The 13,456-nt window shown below is 35.2% G+C and overlaps 2 protein-coding genes across 2 annotated transcripts; both read left to right on the forward strand.

The window, feature by feature from the left end:
• Window positions 1–1,811: 1,811 nt before the first annotated feature.
• Window positions 1,812–4,081, forward strand: LOC107778886 (large ribosomal subunit protein eL18y). The gene is made up of 5 exons (XM_016599221.2): window positions 1,812–1,966; window positions 2,061–2,150; window positions 2,250–2,378; window positions 2,910–3,050; window positions 3,383–4,081. Exons 1-5 carry the CDS (start codon window positions 1,964–1,966, stop codon window positions 3,539–3,541), a joined length of 522 nt encoding a protein of 173 aa, XP_016454707.2. The 5' UTR covers window positions 1,812–1,963; the 3' UTR covers window positions 3,542–4,081.
• A 1,270-nt stretch (window positions 4,082–5,351) lies between these two features.
• On the forward strand, window positions 5,352–8,078 carry LOC107778876 (epoxide hydrolase 1). Its single transcript, XM_016599204.2, has 3 exons — window positions 5,352–5,981; window positions 7,131–7,375; window positions 7,572–8,078. Exons 1-3 carry the CDS (start codon window positions 5,517–5,519, stop codon window positions 7,816–7,818), a joined length of 957 nt encoding a protein of 318 aa, XP_016454690.1. The 5' UTR covers window positions 5,352–5,516; the 3' UTR covers window positions 7,819–8,078.
• Window positions 8,079–13,456: the final 5,378 nt, after the last annotated feature.

The following is a 13,456-nucleotide window of genomic DNA, read 5'->3' on the forward strand; positions in this document are numbered from 1 at the left end:
ACCATATAAGTTTTATAAATTTCGATTTAGTTCTCTCGATCCAAATCCTACTGAATAAATAGAAAAAAACTCTAAATTAGCAAAAATACCCCTTCAATCTACATGTAGCTAGATTAATATTATGTTTATTGATGCCATCATTCTAAGAAATATTGAAAAAAAAAAAACAAGCGCGGATTAGAAAGAGAAAATGATTAAAATCACGCTCGTAACAATTTTTGAAGGTCTATAAAAAGAAAAAGGAAGTAAATATATAATTTAAATAAGTAATATAAATGGATTGCACAAAGAGAGAGGAAGTATCAAGATAAAGAAATAAATTAAGAAAAAGAGCCAAAAGAAAAGAAATAAAAGGAAGAAACAAGATTTGGAGGGGGGGCGCAATTACATACAAGGATAAATAAAATAGTGTGACTCGATCCCGTATCTTTGCGTTTGGAATTTCTGCAATTCAACCATGGCACCCAACAGTTATTTTAATAGCGGGTGCCACCGTTTAATATCATTTTTTTTGTGTGAAATACCAATACGAATATGAAATTTTATCCCAGTATCCGGTCCCCTCAATTTTCGCAACATAACAAACTTGAATTCGACAAGCATCTCATTTTTATTGGTAAGCAATGAAAATGGGTCCAAAGTTGGATAAGGCAAAGATGGTGTTCGAACAATGCTAACTCAAGTGCCCTAAATTTTCTTCACAAGACTCACATTCAAATGCATAAAATCAAAGTAAAGGTAAAAGAATTGTACTTTGCAAGAATTATAATATCACAGTATATAAGGGTGTGGAATGAACGTGTGGACTAAATTTGAACAGACTAAAATGAGTTACCTAAATAAATAAATGAGCGGGTTATTGACTCGCCCAAAGTTTACTTGGACTATGATGAACGAGTCAAAAAGAATTAAACAATGAATCACATATAAATTGTGTCAGCGGGAGTAGCTTGTATTTTTTAGGCAAAATACCAGCTATATCTATTTATAAGTAGCTAATATTAGCCAATTAGCTATTTGTAGCCAAAAAGGTCAGTTTTTGCTTTCTTTTGAGTGGTGTTATTAGAATAGATTGGATACATCTTAAGGTGATTTAATCTCAGTTTTGGGATGATTTGGTGAAGTTTTGAGGTGGTTTGAATTGAAAATTTGAAGTAGAAGATAAACATGAAAAAAATGATAGGTGTATGATCACACTGTGTATCACATATGTATCATATTTGTATCAAATGTGTATCCATGTATACATACGTGTGAGATACATGCTGATACATGTGTCGCTAAAGAATTTTTTGAACTCGATTTTAACTAAGAATTTTGATACCAAATCAATCTAAATCACCTCCAATCTTCCTCAAATTTTGTATACTGACTCATCTATATCTTTTCAATGAATCTCAACCATACCCATTGAAAAAAGTCTTTTTTTTGCTTAGATTTTTGGAATCTTGTATATATATTTTTGTATTTCATCACCTTATTTGCTACCTCATCCATGAACGTCTTGCATCTAATGTTGCTAATCACACTTTAAAATATGGAAGGAGATCTCTGTGTGTGATTCTTGGAGAGAAATAATCTTATTTCTTTGGATTTTCAATTTTTATATGTAATTGACTAGTTTTGGTAAGTCTGATTAGTAGTTAGAGGTTGGTAAGTTGAGACTTTTTTGGGACATTTGCGTAAGATTACCTATTTTCTACCAAGTTAGGAACTAGTACAATTACAAATTTTTAGTCCTAGGATAAGCCTTCTGATAGAGTGGCTTGGGCCTATTGGGCTTAGACTAACAATACTCTGAAGTCAGACACAACCAACAAGCCCATTAACGTTCGTGGATTAGGGCTTGATTCAAAGGGGTTACAAAAGCTTTTCTTCTTCTTTCTCTATCCGTCGAGGTAGAAGAAATCAAACATATCAGCAGCAGCCGCGGGGGGAAGCAGAAGCAGCAGGCGGAGCAGCCATGGTGAATGCCTTTTTCTAGAATATTCCAGTAGCTTCTACACTCTTTCCACTTACATTTGTTTTTTGTTAATTTTGTTATTTTCTGTTCTCTTCAGGGTATCGATCTAGTTGCCGGGGGTAAGTCGAAAAAGACTAAACGCACTGCCCCAAAATCCGACGATGTTTATCTCAAGCTTCTTGTCAAGGTTTTTCATTTTTCCTTTTAAAACTTCTGTCTTTATAAATATATTGCATTTTTTGGATAGTGTACTGAGAATTGTATGGCTAATTGGGTAATGTAACAGCTGTACCGGTTTCTTGTGCGGAGGACTGGGAGCCAGTTCAATGCCGTGATACTGAAGAGGCTGTTCATGAGCAAGATCAATAAAGCTCCCTTGTCTCTATCACGCTTGATTACTTACATGAAAGGAAAGGTAATTGTTATTCAGCCCTTTTAGCTCTGTTTTACCTTACTGATCTATGAGTTTAAACTCATTTTCTGTGATTAGTTGTTAGAATGTTCTTTCTTATTGATTTTAATTTGGTTGTTCTGGTCTGAGTTAATTTTGTTACTTGAATAGCTTACACTTGCTGCCCATTAAGGGGTCCTTTTGCTCAAGGACTAGTTATGCAGCATTTGATTGTTAGACAGTGAATAATAATAATATGCTGTGAATAGTAGTAATAGGTTCCATATTAAGGTCAGAATAATCTTAATCCTTGTATTGTTGATACACATGTTCTTGTTCCTTATTCTATCATGTATAAAATAACGCATAGATTAGTTATATAATGCAAAGTTTTATTCCTCAAACCGTTCAGAGTTTTATGCCAGAAATTAAATGTTTGATTAATAATGTGGAGTTATATACGGGATTAGTTCTTCTTATACAACAAAGCAAACAGCAGCTAGTTGTTACTGGCGTACTAAATGGTTATTTTGTATTTTCTTTCCTATATGATAGGAGGACAAGGTTGCTGTAGTTGTAGGGACTGTTACTGCACTGAGATTCACTGAAACAGCTAGAGCTAGGATTGAGAAGGCTGGTGGAGAATGCTTGACCTTTGATCAGCTTGCTCTTAGAGCCCCTCTCGGGCAGAACACGGTATGGAACTATGTCCCCTGTCAGTTCGTGCTTTTATGGATTTTCTTGTATAATTGAAGTCAGTAAGTAGTGTGAATGCTGTAGTGGTTTTTACTATAAAGTGGGGTGTCCTTAGAATTGTGGTTTGGACGACTTTTCCTGTACATGAATGGGAAATGATTCATTCATGGTAGAGCAATATTGAGTAGTGAAGTTTGTCTTTGAGAGTAGGGAAGTGGTGTGTGTGGAAAACATAGTGCTAGTAATTTGTTCTGCAATTCATTGATTGCCATTAAAAAGACCCCTTTCACCGCTTCTATGCTTTCTTGATATTGTTGGATGTGTTCTCTCAGGTACTGCTTAGGGGTCCAAAGAACTCGCGGGAAGCTGTTAAACACTTTGGTAGAGCTCCTGGTGTCCCACACAGCCACACGAAGCCTTATGTTCGGGCAAAGGGAAGGAAGTTTGAGCGAGCAAGAGGGAAAAGAAAGAGCAGAGGTTTCAAGGTTTGAGGAATTGCTAGTGTTTGAGTGCACGATGAGAGAATTTCTTTTAGAAGGTTTTCCCTACCTACTTTTTACCATATTAGCTTCTTTTTCTTGTCGAATTTCTTATTTCACCCCTGTTTCTGTGACACTCCAACCTATAGCCGATTTTGAATGCTTTTATTATCTATTCTACGAAATTAAGCTGCCTTTAAAGGGATTTCTTCAACAATCAACATTTACAAGGCTATGCAGGAAAATGATACAATATGAAGACCCCCTTTTTATTATTTAAGCTCTTTTATGCTCTGATAGCTGTGCTTGCTTAAAATTAGGTGAAAAGATTGAAAATTAGGGTTTATTTCTCAGCAGAGGCAAAAAAAATCATGGTGCTTTCTTTCCATCTACTCGAGTCTTTGCGGACAAATTTATTAGGTTTTTGTATTGGTTGGAGATATCAAAATCTGATTGGACTAGTTGATTTTCATGCGAGCACTATTGTATTGAAAAACGTTTGATTTATAGTTCTTAGACTGTGGCCCTGTTTTCTATGCTTCTCGTTGACAATCCCGATGTTAGTAAGAAATTGATTCGAAGACATTGTCATTGTTGCAATTCCGATTCGATTGGACAAGACTTTTCTCTGGTTTTCCTATGTTGTTATGCAGTGAGTTATCTCATTGAAGAGACGACAAAATGATGAACCAATGGCCATAAAAGAATACCCACATTAGTTTGTCGTGAAATGACAACCAAAATCTAAAGCAAGATAGTCTGTCCTCGCTGTTGCCGGCTAAGCTACTTATACAATTATTTAAGTACTCCTTTGCTCTTGAAAGGATTTTGAAATACGAAGATTAATTTAAATTTTAATGTACATTTACGGATGTCAGTTTCTTAGTTTTAAAAAATAATATTTTTATATTTTAAAGACTAAATAAAATCATATTTTTCAATAGTCAGACATGTCTAAAAATAATTGAAAAAAGTATTTATGAAAGGGAACTGTTTAACAACTTCAACTCTAAGACCATGTTTAGTTTTTGGTTGGAAGAAGAATTATTCAGGTTGGAATACCTACTAACCATACGAAATAATTTAAGGCCACCAACCAATTCGCTGCCTATACTATTTTTTGAGGTAATAAAATTTTAGTTTGTACAAGGACATCCCTGACCAAAGTCAATTCCAATGATCAATCGTACGAAACTAATACTCCTTAAAATACTCAACAAATCTAAGGTTTTGCATTTTGTTGAAACTTTTTTGTTAGAGTTATAATGTCATATATAATTGAAAACAGTAAATAGGAGTTAGACAAACGAATGAAACTGAAATAGAAAAAGAGAAAAATAGGTAGAGACTAGGGAGGGGCGGCCAGAGTGAACCTAAAACTAAGACGATTATTCAATTTCACAAACATAGTGTGTACGTAATTCCTAACTAACACGTTCCTAATTTGACATCTAACATCTAGAAAATGGAATTTACTAATCGCAAAACTCTTCATACCAATAAAATCTTATTTCATAGTTGTGCTCAAGTAGCCGGTAAAATATTAATCAAAATCGCTTTACAGCATTGGAAATCACTAATTCCAAAAGCATCTTTAACTATATAATATATATAATGATATATATATGAACTTTTTCTCTATCATTATATCTTAATTAGTTATAATAAATTATCTTCAAGTTATATATCTTAGAGCGACATGTGTAATTATATTAGGAGTTTAAAATCTAAGCATCGATGATTTAGAGAATATATTCACACATAAGAGAACTTGTAATATAATTATGGATAAAGATTTATAACTAGCATCATATTATACTTATCAATGATTATAATTATAATTTAAATCTATCATCTTTAACTGAGCTAACGGTGTAAAGATTTAAGTTAAACTCATTCCGAAAAGCTTAAATACTAATACTCAGAAAAAAAGGAAGGAATGGGAAAGTAGCAGCAAACAGGGGAAGCAAGAGAGAGACGGAGGAAAATGGAGAAAATACAGCACAAAAATGTATCCATTAATGGTATAAACATGCACGTAGCAGAAATCGGAGAAGGCCCAGCAGTTGTATTTGTACATGGCTTCCCTGAACTATGGTACTCATGGCGCCACCAAATGTTGTACCTTTCTAACAAAGGCTACAGAGCCATTGCTCCTGACCTTCGTGGCTACGGTGACACTGATTCTCCACCCGATGCTACAAATTACACTGTTTTTCATATTGTTGGAGACTTAGTTGCTCTTTTAGATGTTCTGGGTCTAGACCAAGTTTACTTGGTAGGACATGATTGGGGTGCTCTAATTGCTTGGTATTTAAGCTTGTTTCGTCCTGATCGAATTAAGGCTTTGGTTAATCTAAGTGTTGTATTCCGTCCTAGGCATCCTTCGCGAAAACCGGTGGATAGCTTGCGAGAGTTGTTTGGCGATGACTATTATATGTGCAGATTTCAGGTATTTTTCATATTTGTTTATTTATGTAATTGCAGATTTCAGCTCAACTATTACAGGGTTAAGCGGTAGTTGATTTATTAATCCGTAGTTTATTTTATTTTTTTGGTTACTTCTTCTTGGCAGTTTATTTAGTCGGAAAAGAAAAAGTGGAACTTTCAATTGTGTTTAAGTCAAGCTAATGTGATGGATGATGCTACCACTTGTGCAACTCTTTTCTTTTAGTAGCTAATAAAGTTGAATCCCTTTACAAGTCAGACACGAATAAATGATGTGGTGGTTCCCTGGCGAATTATCTGCATTAATAAATACTTGGATCCAGAAGTAGGAACGCTGATGAACAACTATATGTAGTAACTTTGATGAGAATTTGGTCAGTTTTCAATAATGGAAAGCAGATGAATCCTGTTCCCTAAACTCTATTTGGATTTTAGTTATGATATTGATACTAGGGCTCCTTAGCATGATTTGTTTGATGAGTTCTTCTACCCTGTTTAACTGAGTTTGTAAATTCTTCTTTGGTGATTCTTGTCAGCTCTCATTTTCAAGTTAGTGGCCACTTTATCATTTCCAAGTGAATAGGGAAAAGCAGTTGAATGACATTTTTGAAGCTCATCTTAGTTTTAAGAGTCAGGCTTACTTTTATTCCTGGTTTCCTGTGTTTGCCTTGGATGGTCTTCCTTTGATTAGTGGGTCTTTCATTGTTTTCTGAAGTTACAAGTACTGTGAAGTAAAATACAGTTTCGTTCTTAAATTTTATGGTTGGTGCTTGCTAGCGTTCAGCATATTTCTCTGATGCTTATTGGACCTTTTCTGATTGTTGTTACCCTTCATATGATTGCTTTTCCTTTCTTTCTATGCCTTTCCTTGAATAGAGTGGTTAAACTAAGGAAATATGACAGATGCACACTCAGAGGATATATTTGAAACAAACTTCATTTCTTCACTTGGCTAGTAAACCCTTTTTAAGAGATTTAATATTTCCTCCTTTGTCTGTCGAACTAGTTACAATAACATCAAGGTACCACTAATTTTCAAGTAATTGTAATTTGTTAATGTGAAAATAATGCAATACAATTCGATCAACGCAGATTGTGTTTGAATTGACAGTAGTAACTTTTTTGGTTTTACTGATGCTGCTATTATATTTAGAAACCTGGGGAAGTGGAAGAGGAGTTTGCTTCAGTTGATACTGCAACAGTCATTAAGGGATTTCTTTCTTCACGTGATCCACGCCCACCTTGCATTCCTAAGGAGATAGGCTTTCATCAGGCCTTAGCTAAGTCACCAGCGACATTACCCTCATGGATAACAGAAGAAGATGTGCATTATTTTGCTGAGAAATTAAAAAAGACAGGCTTCACTGGAGGATTGAACTACTACCGAAATCTGGACAAGTACGTATACTATTTAACTGTTCTAGGATCAACCAGAGATTCCAGGGATTTCTCGTGTTCCTATTACTTACTCAGCTGCTTGTGTCTTTACTGATTTTCCTTATTTTAGCCGTTATGTAATGATTCTAGTCGTAGTACATTGAGAGTGGAAATAATTGTACGCTCAAATTTTCTTAAATCTATTCTTTAAATGCAGAAACTGGGAGCTTACAGCACCATTTAGTGGATGCAAAATTCAAGTTCCTACTAAGTTTGTGGTTGGTGATCTGGACGCGACGTATCATGTTCCTGGAACCAAGGAGTATATACACAATGGCGGTTTCAAGAAAGAAGTGCCTAATTTGCAGGAGGTTGTTGTAATGGAGGGAGCTGGTCACTTCATCAACCAAGAAAAGCCTGACGAAATAAATTCCCACATTTATGATTTTATTCAGAGGTTTTAATCAACAGAGTCCCTCTTTGTCTTTCAGGTTACTGCGACTTCATCACTTGGAATAAGCAATGACACAGTATACACTGTAATGTTACCACTTGAATGTATCTATGATTGATACTGCATTTTACCTTTCTACAAATTACTGGAGTTCTTGGCAGAATTTGAGGTGTACTTGTTGATGTTTGTGACAAAACAAGATACCCAATCAGATAATGTGCCTGAAATTGAAAACTTGATTGATGGGAAAGATGGTATTTGCCTCTCTGTTTATAACTCCTGCTTTGACATCCATTTTTTTTTTAACTATAAAGAAGATAATGGAAGTAAGAGGGGTTTGTTTCTCTTCTCACAATTCTTTCTTTATTCGGGATGTTCTTTGTCCTTTTTCACTCCCCCACACATCAGCAGAAGAAACAAACACTAAAAGAATAAGAAAAATTATTGCCTGGTTTTGTCACATGTTATTTAACAGATTAGAAAAAGTGGCTAGCAGAACCATGATAATCCAAAGAAAATCTTTATTTCCTTGATTTCTTTTCCAATTTGAGGGAAGAAAGAACCCCTCATCAATAAAATATGAGTTAGCTCCAACAGATTACGGCGAAGAAGTGTTAATGGCATTGGTACACCACAGTATCGGTCTTGACTGGTTAAAACATACAATTTTTATCCAATACTCACAAGCATTCCCTCCCAATACCATTAAATCCTTCTTTTAGTTTTTTTGAATCTGTCATCAGGATGGATGAAAACTCATTTAGTATAGGACTGGTGCAGTGGAAATATTTTTGTGATCCCCCACAGGCCACAATATCTACTGAGTTTAAAGCTGTTGCTTATCTCTGTCCTCATTCTTTTTCCTCTTGACTACCTTCTTCAATACTATGTTATACTGCTGATTTCTCTCTAATATGTATACCATCTTGGCCGAGGTGGCCATGATTTCTACCTGCAGTCCTGGCAGAGTATGATATTGATTACTGTTTCCTCTCAATGGTAATCCAAAAGGTCTACAAACACTGCCAGCCTTTATCTAAGGCTTGAAATGTTTAGACTTTCCCTAGAATGTGCTGTATACTTCTCCGAGTAGGAAGTGACGACTGATGAGAATGCTCAATGTTTACCAAGACGGAAGCATGTAAACATTGATTTGATGTGAGATCCCGACTAGAATGGAGAATCCAGAAGCTGTTGCCTGCTAAGTTGGATTTTGATATACATAAATAGATCAGAAGGAGCGATAAAATACTATGTCAGAATTCAAGTAATATGATGGGTATTTTATTTAACAATGAGATTTTTTTGGCAAGCTGTTCCAAAGTTATGAGTTCGGAGGTTTATGTGTTTGGAAGTTTACGGGTTTAGAAATTATAAAGTTTACGGGTTCGAAATTTCGCGGTTTCAAAAGTTTAGCAGTTCGGAAGTTTATGAAATTTGTGGGTTCGCAAGGTTGTTGGTTCGAACGTTTATGGCTTAATGTTTATTGTATCTAAATTATTTATGAATACTCTTGAGAAGTTATTTTCCTTAATTTGCGTACCAAACACCGGAAAATGAATAAGATTACTGCTTGTTTTCCAAGAAAACATTTTCCGTTATACCAAACACACCCTAAGTTTTTAGTTTGTGAAGACTGAAGAGGAATGGAGCTATGTATGCATGAAGGTAGATTAGCCTGTCCTTCGTATGTTTGGCTCATTACTAGCGATATTATTACTCTCTTTTTCTGTGGCTACAAAGATGTTAGTAGCCCCCAAAATACTAATCACAATCTTTTTTGATAAGCAACTAGTATAAATTGGCAAAGGCTCTGTGGCTCTATTTCTACATTGGTTCCTTTAGTTCTGGTACTGCCTAGTGCTGTACCTTTCCTAAAAGGGTTCCGAGCCATCACCCAGGACCTCCAAAAACCACGGATTCACCAGCCTGTCACCAGGTGCCACCAGCTACACGATCTTCCACATAACTGCGTCTGGAGTGGTAGTTCTTGGACGAGCATGATCAGGCAGCCACCATTACTTGGTCTTTCTGCTTCCATTCCGACTGGATCAACATCAGCATGGTCTTGAGTCCAATAAGTCCCTCACAAAAAACCTCCGGATTCCATGTCAGAGATATTATTTGACGACAAATATGATGTGTGCAGATCAGGTACATTTCCTTCCCTCTTCTGCCCTAATAACTTTCAACACATGATAGAATTCATGTCCCTCATTTCCAAATCCTCGTAAAAGATGGATTCATTTTCTTTCAGCTGCTTTTTTGTTCTTTTTATTTTCTTCTTTCTTGAAAATGCAGTACACTCTTGAAGGCTTGTGAAGATGGTAATTGTATTTCTCTTGCTGCTTGTATCGGAATCCTCCTATTAATGAAAAATCACGGCTAGCTCTATTTCCAGTGCTCTGCCCAATACGGGGATTGACCGAATTTCACTCTCTTCTTCTTCTTTTTTTCTTTCAAATTTTGTTGCTTTGCTCTTCCTTTTTTATTCTTTGCCTTGAAATAGTTTGCTCATTGGATAAGAAGACAGAAATTTTATCAAATGAGAGATCAACTTATTTAGCCTTTGAAAGAGAACCAATCATTTATGGATATTTGACCATAAAATCCATCAGTTATTTCAAATATGAAAAATGAACCTAAATACTGTTGTTAGAAACTCTTGTGATTTAGTGTAGTTCTTTAAGGCATTGTACCTTGCTTCTCCCTTTGCTTCCCCTTGAGAAATATATATAAAGGAAGTCTATGTTGAAGATACAAGAAAGTAAATAAATGTGTGCTTCTTTAAAAACTTAAAACTTTTATGTGGTACATGGAGTTCAACATGGTATCAAGACAACTTTTGGTACAACCATTCTCGTGCTTGTAGGAAAGTCAGCTTCCTCTCTCAAGTTAGTTTATTGAGCTGCTTTTGGTCTATCTCTCAATTTAGTGTGTTGAGTCATTAACATGGTTCTAGGCACATCATTATGTAAGCTTTTAGACGAGATATTTACACTATTTACACAATTTAACATAGTATCAGAGCAAGCAGAAGTTGTGAGTTCAAAGTCTTACCGTCATTCACGTGCTTGACGCCTTGACGGCTTGACCTATGAAAAAGAACCAGTCTGCGACAATGAGGGGTGCATTGAAGGTATAATTAGGTAAATAAAAATGTACCTTGTCTAAAAGTTTGAGCCGTTGAACAAGGTAGTCATTCAATTCAATAGTGTAACTGGTTCACATATATCAGACATATGTGTGTACGTACAACAAATCCATGTATTACCCTCTCAGCCTATAAACCCTTTGAAACAATTTTAAGGATTTTCCCTTCTTCTCTGCTAGCTACAGCCACATTACATGGCACTTATATATAATGTGAAGATTATATAATGTGGAATGTCGACCTAGTATTATGTCTTGCTTTGCAAAGGTAAACATTTTTTTCCTTGTATCAGAGTATGTGGCAATAGCTCTTTTCCACTACGAAATCTGGGGAAGTAGAAATGGGATTACATTGCATGTAGACAGCCAGAATTTTGAAGGGATTTCCTAATAAGAATGGTGATCCATTTCCTCCTTGTAAGGTTTCAGTCTTTGGTTGTTCAGATACTACTGATGCTGAGGAATTCTAGCAGAGACGACTCACTGGAGATGAAGCGCTATCGCGATTTGCAATCTAGACCGCTATATATTTATGTTAACTTCCGTATATTGTGGGTATCAGTTAGAATATTCAGGAATTGGTAATAAGTTGCATTCGTGCTTGTTTTACTGATTTTTTTTGGTTTTAGCCATTGATTGATGAATCAGGTCAGAAGATTGGATGATAAGATAAATTGGTAGTCAAAACTTTCTCATCAAATCCTAAAAGATGTAGAAACTGGGAGCTTACATCGCATGGAGTATATGACATAGTGGTTTCAAGAAATGGTTATAAGTTGCAGGAGGTTGTTTAGTGGAAGGAGTAGCTTTATCATCAACTCAGAAAAGCCTACTAAATCAATTCCCACAGTTACAAATTTTTACATCCAAGGGTCTGGCCTAGTGGTCAATAAAGTGGATGCAAACCTTAGAGACCAGGGTTCAAATCCCAGCACAGACAAATCACAAGATGATTTCTTCCGCTACCTAATCCCTTGTGAGAAGAGTTATTTTGTACCTTTTTTGGTCGGAGATAGTTGAGGTGTTAATCCCTTGTGACAAGAGTTATTTTGTACCTTTTTTGATCGGAGATAGTTGAGATGTTCAGTAGGTCATTGGAGACAACTTAAATGGGCCGTTTATGTATTTCGCCATTCAAAAATGCATGTCCATTAAAAAAACTGTGTCTTGCCTCGCTTAGAATTATTTTGTTCTGCCTTTTTAGTATTTTGAACAGTATATTGTATTGATTGACCTAAAAAAATAAAATTTAAATAGCAAGAGAGAATTCTAGAAATTTCATCAATTTGAAGATACCATATATTTTAAAGAATAAAAATACTCTCTCCGTTCCAATTTATGTGAATATATTATGCAAACTTTTAAAAACAAAGACAAGGTTTAAATACCAAACCTCAAAATATCTTTTTGTACAAAGTTTTGTGATTTGTTTACTGACAAAGTAAAAAAAGAACATGCAAAAGACAATTGCAGTTTGGCTCTTCGCTAAACTGAAAGGTCTTGATTTAAGTACTTACTCCGTTTCAATTTATGTGAACTTATTTTCTTTTTGGTCCGTTTAAAAAAGAATGACCCCTTTCTAAATTTGAAAATAATTTAGTTTAAACTTACAATTCTACCCTTAATGAGAAGCTTTTATAATGTCCCTTTTTTGACTTATTTAGAACCACAAATTTCAAAAATATTCATTTTTTTCTTAAACTCCGTGCCAATCAAAATATTAGACCAAAGTGGCAAGCAAATTATGCCCCGCGCCTGTTCCAAGCTATGGCCGCCCGCCCCCCACATAACTTTGGGCAAGTTATGCCCCGTCAATATTTTTTTTCAAAACTTGCTTAAACCAGGACAACGTTTAAATAAAAGTCTGAAATGATCCTATTTGTGCGAACCTCCCAATAAATCACATGAACATTTTGAAAAGGAAAATATAACAAAGCACATGGACCTTAGAAAGTGCAAGTACTAAGAGCCCGTTATTAAGAAACTTAGCTCAAAGTAATAATATAAAATAAAAAAATAGACAAGAATGTAAGGAGAAAGAGATGAGAGATTCTTATTTCTTCTATGTATTCAAGTCTCAACAATATTACTTCTCATCCTCTATTTATAATATTACATAGAGATATACAAAAGAATGTCATAAACATGGCATTAAGCATTTGAGATCATGGAGAAAGATTATCGGGGAGGTTATGGAAGTATGGGAGTTACAACCATAAGTATTGGAGTAGTGAGAGTTATGGAAGAGTAGTGGGTATTATTCCTTTGGCGGTTATGGGCATCCACCATATATATATATATATATATATATTCAAAAACCACTATAGTTTAGTGGTTATTAACGTGCTATAGCTATAATATCCATATTTACTAACTGTAGCTACAATTTCGTTGCTACTGTGCTATATTCCATGTATTCGCGCGACTGTATTTATAAACAGAGTGAGGTAATCCGCCTAAAAAATAGGGATTACAGCTGTTTAATTCTGTATTTA

Source organism: Nicotiana tabacum, chromosome 19 (genome assembly GCF_000715075.1).
Source record: "Nicotiana tabacum cultivar K326 chromosome 19, ASM71507v2, whole genome shotgun sequence".
NCBI lineage: Eukaryota > Viridiplantae > Streptophyta > Magnoliopsida > Solanales > Solanaceae > Nicotiana > Nicotiana tabacum.

What these genes read in the sequence shown, in the direction of transcription:
- LOC107778886 (XM_016599221.2), top strand. An exon ending in ATCTCAAGCTTCTTGTCAAG is followed by an intron (nt 2,151 to 2,249) that starts GTTTTTCATTTT and finishes GTAATGTAACAG; the next exon opens with CTGTACCGGTTTCTTGTGCG. An exon ending in TTACTTACATGAAAGGAAAG is followed by an intron (nt 2,379 to 2,909) that starts GTAATTGTTATT and finishes CCTATATGATAG; the next exon opens with GAGGACAAGGTTGCTGTAGT.
- LOC107778876 (XM_016599204.2), top strand. Translation starts at nt 5,517, where the DNA reads ATGGAGAAAATACAGCACAAAAATGTATCCATTAATGGTATAAACATG. An exon ending in ATTATATGTGCAGATTTCAG is followed by an intron (nt 5,982 to 7,130) that starts GTATTTTTCATA and finishes TATTATATTTAG; the next exon opens with AAACCTGGGGAAGTGGAAGA. An exon ending in TACTACCGAAATCTGGACAA is followed by an intron (nt 7,376 to 7,571) that starts GTACGTATACTA and finishes CTTTAAATGCAG; the next exon opens with AAACTGGGAGCTTACAGCAC.